This window comes from Physeter macrocephalus, chromosome 14, assembly GCF_002837175.3.
Source record: "Physeter macrocephalus isolate SW-GA chromosome 14, ASM283717v5, whole genome shotgun sequence".
NCBI lineage: Eukaryota > Metazoa > Chordata > Mammalia > Artiodactyla > Physeteridae > Physeter > Physeter macrocephalus.
In genome coordinates, this window is record NC_041227.1 from 127,870,048 (window position 1) to 127,881,159 (window position 11,112).

General features: G+C 45.1%; 2 protein-coding genes across 6 annotated transcripts in view; one reads left to right on the forward strand and one right to left on the reverse strand.

Moving 5' to 3' along the window:
• VCF1 (VCP nuclear cofactor family member 1) overlaps positions 1-7,146 on the forward strand; it is a 15,921-nt gene extending 8,775 nt beyond the window's left edge. The window contains exon 3 of the mRNA XM_007122484.3: positions 6,484-7,146. Coding sequence (XP_007122546.1) covers positions 6,484-6,723 — 240 coding nt within the window. The 3' untranslated portion in view covers positions 6,724-7,146. The remainder of the gene's footprint in view (positions 1-6,483) is intronic.
• Positions 7,147-7,242: 96 nt separating this feature from the next.
• On the reverse strand, positions 7,243-10,443 carry LOC112066595 (conserved oligomeric Golgi complex subunit 1-like). Of its 5 annotated transcripts, none has more exons than XR_003682946.2 (6): positions 10,295-10,443; positions 9,713-9,821; positions 9,184-9,293; positions 9,025-9,103; positions 8,520-8,577; positions 7,243-7,945 (listed from the first exon to the last, which is right to left on the reverse strand). XR_003682946.2 is itself a non-coding variant. In XM_028499162.2 (6 exons), exons 1-5 carry the CDS (start codon positions 10,402-10,404, stop codon positions 8,560-8,562), a joined length of 423 nt encoding a protein of 140 aa, XP_028354963.1. In that variant the 5' UTR covers positions 10,405-10,443; the 3' UTR covers positions 7,243-7,945; positions 8,540-8,559. The 5 variants fall into 5 exon arrangements, 4 of the variants coding, with proteins under 4 accessions (XP_028354963.1, XP_028354964.1, XP_028354965.1 ...); XM_028499162.2 differs by having other exon boundaries at positions 8,540-8,574; XM_028499163.2 differs by having other exon boundaries at positions 8,520-8,574.
• Positions 10,444-11,112: the final 669 nt, after the last annotated feature.

Sequence of the window (11,112 nt, forward strand, 5' to 3'; positions counted from 1 at the left end):
GGCCCCAGCGGGGAGGGGCCCCCGCGCCCCAAAAAAAAAAAAAAAAAAAAAAAAAAAAAAAAAAAAAAAAAAGTTTTTGAAAGGCATTCTAGATGATTCCTGGTAGTTAATGTCTAAGGCAGGTTCGTTTTTCTCTCTAGTGAGCAAGGAGTGAAGTGCTGTGTCACTCTGCATCTTCCTGTTGGGTCCTTTACAAAGGTAGCTCCATTTCCTGACCTCAGACAGTTATTGGATGGGTAAAAACTAAGCTAGATTTAACTTATTTAAATCCATTTTCTTAGGCTGGCCGTTTTGGTTTGAATTGTAGCTTCGCTTGTAGGAATAATGCTCTTTATTTTCAGCTTGACTATCTTTATCTACAAATTACATTAGACACTTCCAGTAAATCTGGCTTCTGGTATGCAGGTATATGTCTTATAAGAAGTACTGCTACCTGAGTGAACAAAAGCAGTACCATTTTAAAATACAAAGACCCCAACTTTTAAAAAATACCTTTAACTTACCAAGACCGTTTTGATTTTTTAGATCACTATGAAGTAACAGCAAGTAGAGAGCGAGAAGATGTGGAAATAAAACAGAGGTGGCTTAATTGGAAAAGCCTCTGTCTTTTTTCTTGTCTCTACTAGAAGGGAAAATCTTTGATGGCATAACTCTAAAATCCCAAGGGTATTCTTAGTTGGAGTGTAGAGGCATGACAAAAACATTACAGAACCAGGGGAATCCATGTATCATTAAAATTAAGATTCTATAAATCCATTTGTTTTAGCTGATAAGAATTGGCAGTATGTTAGGTGATTTTTTTTTTTTGCTAAGCACTGAATTTAGATGACCCTGGGAATATTTAGCATAATTTTTAAAGAAGGTATTTTAACACTCTTTGTTTTTGTTCACTGTCATCATTGATCTGTCCTAGTAATAGGACCAGCCTAACAGACAAAACTGTTTTGGCAGATTCTGGGGTAAGGTGTTAAGGTTGTGTGTTTAAAACCCTGTAGCAAATTAACTCTGAAATTAACTTCTCAAAAGATCCATTCAAATGAAGGAACAGTCCTTTCAAAAGTTAACCTAATTTGTAGTGTCCATCTTTAGAAACTTTGCTCACACTTCCAAGTCCTTGAAATATTTGTAGTATGTTGCATCAACTCACAGCAAGAAAAGCTACCCCAAGCAGTTTCATATTGAACCTGAAAGGTATCTGTTTAGTAATGAGAATACATACATGTTTTTAGGCAGAAACTTCAAACAGATGACGTGGTCCAATTTTATCTTGTAAGGATATGCCATTTACTCATTGACACAGAAAAGTGACCACCTGTATTTTCTTCCCTTGCATATTTAGAAAGTGGTTTTAATTAGCCCACTGAATGCATATGGAGTCTTATGGTCTCACTGGTATTAGCAGACCTGGAGCTCTCTTAAATCACTGGGCACTTTGGAAGCACAGAGTTTTACATTAGAAGCTCTGATAGACTTGGCTAGGATCATCCCTTGCACTTAATTCAGATTCTGCAGTGGCCTTAGGATGAACTTCATTCTGACTCCAGGGATGGAGTGTAATACAATGAGTGTAATACAATGTAATACAATGTAATACAATGAGCAAGATTTCTTTTTTCGTTTGAGGCTCACGTAAATTTAAAAGCACCACTGGATGGGGAGGTGGATGTGAGGGGAAGCTGGGGCTTGAAAGAAATTAAAATATGCTGTTGATCTGCTTTCTAACTAACAGAAAGCATCCAGCTCTAGGTAATAAATATGCACCGTATACTCTGGCTCTCTTTTTATGAAGCAGAGACTCAGTAACAATCCCACCTGGGGGACTTTCTAAAGGTTATTAGTAGAAAGTGTCTTTAGAGCTATTTTGTTTCTACCATGGGTGTAAATGGGCTCTCTCTTAAACTGACTTCACACCCTGGGAAAATAAAATTCAGGGCAGGCCTAGCTGAGGGATCAGGAGCTCTTTACCTCTGCTGTATGATTTGAGCCCTTTGGACTAAAAAAATGAACTTCAACTTGTCTGCCCTCTGCTCCATGATTTATATATGTTCTTTCTGCTAAAGACAGTGCGTGTTCTTCTGCCTTTATCTGCTCTACCTTCTCTCAAGGCTCCTGAAAGCTCTTTCTGATACTTCTCCCTTCTCTTCATCTCTGCCCCCCAAGCAATCTGATACAGAGAAGCGCCACTAAGCAGAGGAAACACAATTTTTTCCCTGTCTCGAGTTTTTTGGTTTTATAAGACAGAACGATTTACTTTTCATACATCTTTAAGGCTCTGATAGAGACTTAAAATTTGGTTTTATGCTTTTAGGGTTAAAAGGAAATAATGGTCTTTCCTTTATCCCGCAAAGTTAGACCACTTTGATGGCTGACAGCGTTAAGACCCATTTCAGTAACTTTCAAACTTTTTGACCCGGTCCCACAGAAATGCCATATTTTGTGACCCAGTATATACCAGATATACCTGTGCATCACTGAAGAGAAGTTTCACAGAACAATTACCCTTAGCACGTTGCACTGCTTGCTTTTATTCTGCTGGTTGCTGCTTGTCCATCCGTAGATGGTGAGATATTCCCTAAAGTCCCTCGATAATGCCAAGACCGGTCTGAGTAGGATGAAAATAGGAACCAGTGCACCTTTGAAAGAGATGTATTGTTCTTACCTGTAAAGACAGTAGGGTGTAATGTTTTATGTGTATTAAAATAATGTGTAAAGCGCGTTCACCCAGATTCCCAGGTTCTGTATAGGTTCTCTCTTCTTAGTCTAAAAGCATCATCGGCCTGCTGTCTGCTAGAGTCAGCTGAAGCAGTTTAGGGGTTCTTAAGCTGTCACGGGAGGCAGACAGCCTTCCTAAAATCTTACTGACAGTGTCAATGTTTTCTTTAAGTCTCAGTCTTGAAGCTACGAGTGACTGGAGACCTTACTCTCTTTTGTAGTAGCACTCTTTAGTTCTCTTACTCATGACTCTATTTTGCCCTCAAAAGAAGTATTTTTTGTAGAAGCTATAGAAAATAAAGTTTTTTTTAGAAGTAGGAGGTCCAAATTCTAAATATTTTGGCATGTATATCCTTCCAGAGTATTTTTGGCATACATATATGTATACATTAAAGAAAACATTTTAAAAACCAGAGGACCGGGGTTTCCCTGGTGGTGCAGTGGTTGGGAGTCCGCCTGCCGATGCAGGGGACACGGGTTCGTGCCCCGGTCCGGGAAGATCCCACATGCCGCGGAGAGGCTTGGCCCATGAGCCATGGCCGCTGGGCCTCCGCGTCCGGAGCCTGTGCTCTGCAGCGGGAGAGGCCACAACAGTGAGAGGCCCGCGTACCGCAAAAAAAAAAAAAACAAAAAAAAAAAAAACAAAAACAAACCAGAGGACCTACTATACGTTGTTTTGTAACCTATAAAAAAGATGCTAAAGATCTCTTTCTACCTTGGTGTATGTACATCTCTTATCCTCACTGTTACCAGCAGAATAGAATTTCATCCTTATGGATTATAATTCATGTATTACACTTTATATACATATACCATGGTTTAACCAGTTTCCCTTTTTTTTTTTTTTTTTTTTTTTTGCGGTACGTGGGCCTCTCACTGTTGTGGCCTCTCACGTTGCGGAGCACAGGCTCCGGACGCGCAGGCTCAGCGGCCACGGCCCACGGGCCTAGCTGCTCCGCGGCAGCTAGGAGGCTCCGGGATCCTCCCGGACCGGGGCACGAACCCGCGTCCCCTGCATCGGCAGGCGGACTCTCAACCACTGCGCCACCAGGGAAGCCCTTCCCTATTTTTATTTTATTTTTTAAAATAAATAAGTTTATTTATTTATTTTACTTTTGGCTGCGTTGGGTCTATGTTGCTGTGCGCGGGCTTTCTCTAGTTGCGGCACGCGGGCTTTCTCTAGTCGCGGCACGCGGGCTTTCTCTAGTTGCGGCGAGTGGGGGCTACTGTTCTTGCGGTGCGCGGGCTTCTCACCGCGGTGGTTTCTCTTGTTGCGGAGCATGGGCTCTAGGCACGCGGGCCTCAGTAGTTGCGGCACGCGGGCTCAGTAGTTGTGGCGCGTGGGCTCAGTAGTCGTGGCTCACGGGCTCTAGAGCGCAGGCTCAGTAGTTGTGGCACACGGGCTTAGTTGCTCTGCGGCATGTGGGATCTTCCCAGACCAGGGATCGAACCCGTGTCCCCTGCATTGGCAGGCGGATTCTTAACCACTGCGCCACTAGGGAAGTCCCAGTTTCCCTGTTTTTAGACATTTAGGTTGTTTCCCATTTTTAGCTATTATAAACAGGGCCACACTAAACATTTTTATACGTGTCTTTAAAAATCTGAGTTACAAGATACTTAAATGGACTAGAAATTGTAGGTGTATTTGTCTCCCTCTCTCTCCTTTTTAACAGTTATTGTACAGCAATCTTTTTTAACCTGTTTATTTTAGAGAATTTTTATCTTTTCTCAGAATAGTGTCACCTTTGCTGCTACAGTGTGAAATAAATATAATTTGAGATGGAAACTTGACTTACTAGAAACTGATTCTAGTTCTTGCCTTAATTTTCAGACAGTACCTGTAACGAGAAACAGTAAAGAAAACAGGCTAAGAGGAGACAAAGTGCTCTGTGCGGTGGGCCTCTTGCCCAGTGTAGCGGCCTGCTTGCCACCGAGTAACGGCCTCGCCGGCTGTGCCAGCGGCAGTTCTAGCTGATTCTGCGCTAGGTTAGGGGAGGCTTTTATGGAAAACAACTTCTGTTTTTGAATTGGCTTTCACTTAAGTCTTTAAGTAAATGTAATTGCTGCTGCTGTTAACCCTGCCATCTGACCTTATTCAGCCCATTATAATGCTTTCATCAATTTTTTTTTTTTAAGAAGATAGATAGGTTGTCTCCTACGACCTGCGGGCAGTGGGCTAAGCGGCCTGTTAAGTGTAAGTGCCTCCAAATGACCTATGGACCATGATAATTCTTGGTTTAAGTGTTAAGACTGGATGCCTTTCGTGAACATTGCTTTCTTTGCCATTTTAGATAAGTTTATTTATGTACTTATTGTTAGGTATAACTTTTGATCAAAAAATGGATAGAACTAGTATTTTAAAAATCACTTTTAAAATATCTATCTGGAAACAACATTTTATTTATACATTTACTTTTATAGTGAAAATAGATAATAACCACATTGCAAAAAGTTGCAGTAAAGGGTAGAAAAAATCACCAACTATAATCCCTCCATTTTAACCTAACTACTATGATCTGTTTCTTGCCAGTCTTTTTCCTTACATGTAGATTTCACAGGGTCGTAAGCAGGCATTTCAAAACCAGTGTTTTTGTATAAGGGAATATAAATTTAGAAGTATCAAAGGGTAAAATTTTAAAAAGTTATACACCAGCTCATTAACCTCTAGAATTCTAAATGTCTCATGCATTGATTCCTTCCAGCACAATATTGTGTTGAGTTGTAAATAGAGAAGTGTGCTGTTAATCAAGTTATTGGGGTTGCCATTTATTAGAAATAGTCAAATACTGTAATTCGGAAAAGGATCCATCCTTACCATTGCCTTCCCTTTGAAGATCCTAGCATCGGAAGGAAGGGGATTTCTGAGCGTGACTCTTACCAGGGAACTCTGAGTAGCTTCTTCAAGATGACTAAGACACCAAGTAACATTAGGGATATTAAACGGAAAATTAGGCACATGTGTGCACGTATGCACGTGCATACACATACCGAACTGCAAAAATGCTACTATAACTCTGCAAGAAGTATATTCAAGTCTTTCAGGACAGTACAAACTACTAGATATAAAATAAGCTCCAAGGATATACTACTGTTCAACACAGGGAGTACAGCCAATATTTTATAATAACTATAAATGAGATATAACCTTCAGAAATTGTGAATCAGTATATTGCACACCTGTAACTTATATTGTACGGCAACTATACTTCAATTTAAAAAAAAAGTCTTTCAGGATATGTGTTCTGCCTTCGGAGAATACAGTTTTGTGCCCATGAGGTGATAACCACAAAGCTGTCAAAATTTTCACTTGTGCCCAGAAGCCGCCTTACTTGTTATGAGGACACCTGTTTCATACCCTGTACCAATGACCGATGCTTCCCTTTGGAGGCTGAGAACTCCCTTCTGTGATTATTGGAAACGACTGGAACGCGTGGTAAAAGCAAGCAGGGAAGATGCGTAAAGGAATTAAGATGTAGTGGAAGGGATTTGCGGTCGGAGGGCCCGTGCTGGAGTCCGGACCCTGCCTCTTGCTGGGGGCGGGTGTTGGGTCATCACCCCACTCGACTTCACGGGGTAGCTGTGAGGACGGAACGAGGTATCTTAGCGACTATGCTTTGTAAACTCTAAAACCCAGTGTATGTTTTCATGCTGGTCCTCCTCACACTGACTAGGTAAAACAGTCCTGAAGAGGGTGTTGAGGTTAAACCCCGTTAAGCTCCTAGGACCCCGAACAGCCTAACTGTGATGCCGTGTCTTTCTCCCCCGTTCCAGTCTTCAGGCAGTGACAGCGGCGGCAGCAGCGGCGGCAGCACCAGCAGCATCAACAGCCCGGAGCGGGCCAGCGGGCCAGAGAGCGGCTCGAGCCACCCCACCGCCCGGTCCAGCCCCCGCGGCCCGCAGCCCGCGCCCGCGCCCTCCGCGCTGTGCCAAAGCCCGTACTTCCACATCAACCAGACCCTGAAGGAGGCCCACTTTCACAGCCTGCAGCACCGAGGGCGGCCTCCCACATGATGTGCCGGCACTTTCTTGCCTTCTGTGAAGGGACCGCGCTGCGCAGATTTGATATTTCACCTTAGCGATGTTTTAAAAAAATTGCACAGAAAGATGCCTGTTGGCCTTTCAGTCTATATTTGAAATAACAGGTTAACAGGCCGTTGTTTACTCGTGGTTTTGCTGCACTATTGCGATTTCAAAGGGGCTTTGAAGCAGTTTTTTATAGGATTCTTTGGAGGGTGGGTATCAAATCCAGGGCAGGTCAGCAGTAGGAGGAAATCTCATCTGCGTGTTGAATCCATAGTTTGTCCAAGTCAGACTGATTTCCAGATCTGTCACTTAGAAATTCTACTTTCTGTAAAAAGGCCTTTTCGTTTTGCAGGATCTTCAATTTTTTAAATTCAATAAACTAGTAAAGAGTATCTACTTTCCATGAAAAAACCGAAGTTTTTTTCCAAAACACAGAAAGCTTGATTCAGTCTTGCACTGAAATTAATTGCCATACTACCTCTTAGTATGTAGATGTCCTGTTGAAAGTACTCTGTCCTCTGTGACAGGAGAACCACCAGATTGCAGTCAGACTGTATGATAAAGTCAGCACCCGCCCTGATAACCGTCCTCTCTCTTTGTTATATATTTGTATTTCCAGAGAGAGGGTCTCTCAGACCCTTGGATCCCCAGATAAACTTGTTACCGTTATTCCTCCAGAGCCTACATCTCAGACTTAGAAAACACTGCTCAGTTCGGACAGTCAAGGAATACGCAAATGACTCTGTCTTATTCACAGACTTGTCCAGCAGCAGCTTGTGTGTGCTCTCTGATCATTAATTCCGCCTCGTAGTGTCGAGAATTAAGGCGCCGGTGAAGGCTGACACAGCGTAAGCTCTCTGAACTGGTGTCTGAAGTCACAAGTGTTGTGAAACTATTGGACAAGGATTCACTTTTTGCTTAAAGTAACCCCCAACGGGAACCAGGGGGCCCCATTCCACCACGGCAACTGGAAAGACTGGTGTGGCTTAGGAACAAATGAGCAGAGGCACTTCTAGAAGAAATAATGCAGGAGTATTTATTTAGAGAGACGGACCGTCCCGTGTCACTTGGTCATACTAGAGAGCCACCCAAGTTTGAACAGTGAGGGCGCAGACGAGTCTTCCTCCTCGGTGCCAAGCTGTCTGAACAAGGAGCCAGCGTGCGTCGGCTCATCTGCTCGGGAGAGTGCCGGGGGGACAGCAGCCTGCCGCTGTACGTAGAGGAAAGTGCCTTAGCGTCTGCTGGACCCCCGGCCTGCTCGCCCTCCACTCCGCTTGGGGTCCACACGGCACACACAGCAGATCTGAGAAGCACGGACAGCTCTAGAAGGGGACTCTGCTCTTAGGAAAGAGTCCTTTCCTTGGGAAAGGACACGGGCAGAACGAGATTTTAGTACATGACGGAAGTAAAATCTGAAGCTGAGGACTGTAGGAAGAGGGTAAACGTGTACCTTCCCTCCATGGTTTGTTCCTCTCACGCGGGTAGAGCTGAAAGGTCAGTTACTTGAAGCAGAAACGGAGAGTTGTGAGGGAAAGGTACAGCACAGGCCTGGGCTTACAGAGTGGGAGGCTTGTGCAAAAACTTTTTTTTTTTTTTTTTTTTCTTCTACTACCATCGCCCAAGTTTTAAAACCAGATGTTTGACGGAGGATTTTGGATCTTACTGGGTTTGATGGCAGGGAATATGGAAAGGATACCTGGCGAATATTTTGTCTAATCAGAAAGCAAACAAGGATTAAATGCTGGAAGGAGGCAAGCTGTTGGAGCTCTCAGACACATGCGTACACAACACACTTCAGAAATACCCAGGAGGACTCCCGCAGGCTTAACGGATGGCAGCCTACTGAAACAAAACGTGTGTTAACAAGAACATGTAAACTTGAGAAAGCACATTTCCTTGTATTTCCCACCCGACTAAAAGAAATGAGAGGTGAAACCATCACTGGAAGAAAGCAATTGTTTTTCCAAATAAGTACAGTCATAGAGCAGGGTTAGCAGTTAACTCTCTTACCCTATTAAACACAAGAAGTATTCTCCAGCCCGTCCTGCATATTTGCTACAGCCTTGGCAGCCTGAGATACATTTCTATCATGAGGCTACTTGATCGTGTCAGTGGGCATCTCTTAAAACCTCTTATAAGCTCAAGCTAGTAACACCGTGTACTTCTATATTGCGCCGCCATTAAAAGCAGCACTAGTGCATCCTGTCATTTGGTTCTTTACTGGTTGTTTAAAGGGGAGCCGATCGGGTGCTTTGGCGGGAGACGGGGCCTCTCGTTCTGCGCACTAACCTGGGCTCTGGGTTCGATGCTTCTGCCGGCTGACTTGGCCTTTCGAGTGCTGGTCATGCTCAGTGGAAGAAGTCCAAACCTCCAAGACAAGATGAGGGCATTTCAGTAGAAGGACCAGGAAGCTTTGGGGCCCCAGCAGGAACCACTCCGGATCACTACCTGATCTGACTAGATGCTAGTGGCAGTATGTTATGGGCTTCCTGGGAGTTGAACGTACTGCTCCTGGGGGTGAACTGATTCTCTGTACCCGTCACCAATCCAAAGAGAACCTGCCAGACAAGAGACGGAAGCACAGTAACAGGCTGGGTGTTGTACTGTCCGCTGAAAAGAAAATTCTGTCAGTAATCAATCACTACTTTGTCTCTAACCGTCCTTTTGGGGAAATGCTCTGTTGAGTGTGTTAATGCTCCAAGATTACTTTTATCACTGCCCACAGGTCAGCATCTCCTAGTGGAATAGCTCTTGGATTGTATTCCTCTTTCTGAGGCCTTGATAAAACCTGAATAGTCCTTATTCACCACTAAAGGGGTCATCCCAGGGTTGCCTCAGCCCTGAGGTTTGATCTAAACCTCTTTTCGGCCCCTGTAACTAAACTCGGCTCTGTGTCCCAGCCCCTCTCCCCGCTGCGTCCTGGAGCGGTCTGTGCTGTAACCTGAGCCCGCGGCCGCTGCGCTCTCCCCGGGCTTACCGAGGTCCGCTGCAGCAGGCGGCTGAGGTGGCCGTGGAGGTGCGGCGTGAAAACGTCCAGGTCAAACGGGTCAATGAGCGCTTCAAGGTAGTCAGCTACTTTCTCAACTCTGAAAAAAGGACTGAGTGGGTCATTCTCCACGTTTTGTAGCACAGAAACCAGTCTCTGGGTGTCGTAATGCTAGACAAGCCCTGGAACTGGGTCTGTTCTCCTGCACTGCTGGCCTAGCCCCACTTGTCACCGATCCTTGAGCTTAAACGAGCCTCAGGAGTTTTCACCTGATGGGATGTCTAAGTCCAGTCCACAACATCCCCAGGTGGTTTCTGGGGAGGGTACCGGAGGCTCAAATTACACCCAGCAGTTGGTAGGCTGACTCAGAAGAGAGGCATGAGATTCCACCTCCTACGGTTGACTGTGGAATCGATCCAGCAGGTGGTCGTCCTTTATCTTGCTGGTAACATGAGCCCTTACTGTTGAAAACACACAACTAATGGGCAACGTGAGGCTAACTCCAGTGGCTTCCCAGGAAAGGGCCGTGGGGGTGTGGAAGGGGTGCACGGGCGGGCGGGTGGGCATACCCACCTGGGGTCCTGTTTGCTGCGGCCGCTCTTCATCTCTTCACCCTTGGTCGTCAGAACGATGGTGAGATAACGCAGATCGTAAAGCAGCTGCAGTGCCCGATTCTGGGTCATTGGAAAGGCACCTTCTTTCTGCAAATGAATTTCCCGTCCCCACCCATTAAGGGAGATGACTTGTTATCTGAGAATAAACAGCTTCAGGTTTTGGCTGCGTTTCAGCTGGTTATTTCAGAAGCTTTTTTATGCTCAGAGGGCCAGTTTAATCTCATAACAACAACAGAAATAACTTATGTTAGATACCTGGTCTTAAAACCAAAAACCTAATGGCAGGGAAGAGACCCGGCCCTTAAAAAAAGGTCTCAGGTGCTGTAGACAGTCATTTTAAAAGAAAAAAAGCTCCTGGCATGAAGGAGAGGCCTTTTGAGCAAACTCAGGAGAGAAGACTTAATCTGAACTCCTTCGCAAGTCAGGAGTTGGTCCTGTCTTAAAAAATGTTAGTAATGCAATGGGAGCACGCACCAGAGGCAGAGGGCTGCAGGGCACTAAGGGCGTGGAGGGCTGGGCGACAGCAGCTCCCCACGTGGGTGTGCTGAGCTTTGCTACAGTTCCCGCTCCTTCACCCCACCCCCCACCCCCCCCAAGCAGCGCACGTGACCCCGCTGCATCCTGAGGAAACAGGTTAACGATCTGCCCAAAGCCTGCAGTGACCACGTGGCAGTGCTGGGCTTGGAGAGCAGGTCTCTTTTAAAAACTTTGAGGCTTTCATCCTCGCCACTGGTAAGGAACTGCCTTTTCAGTGATGACCAGCTTGACCCTTGGGAA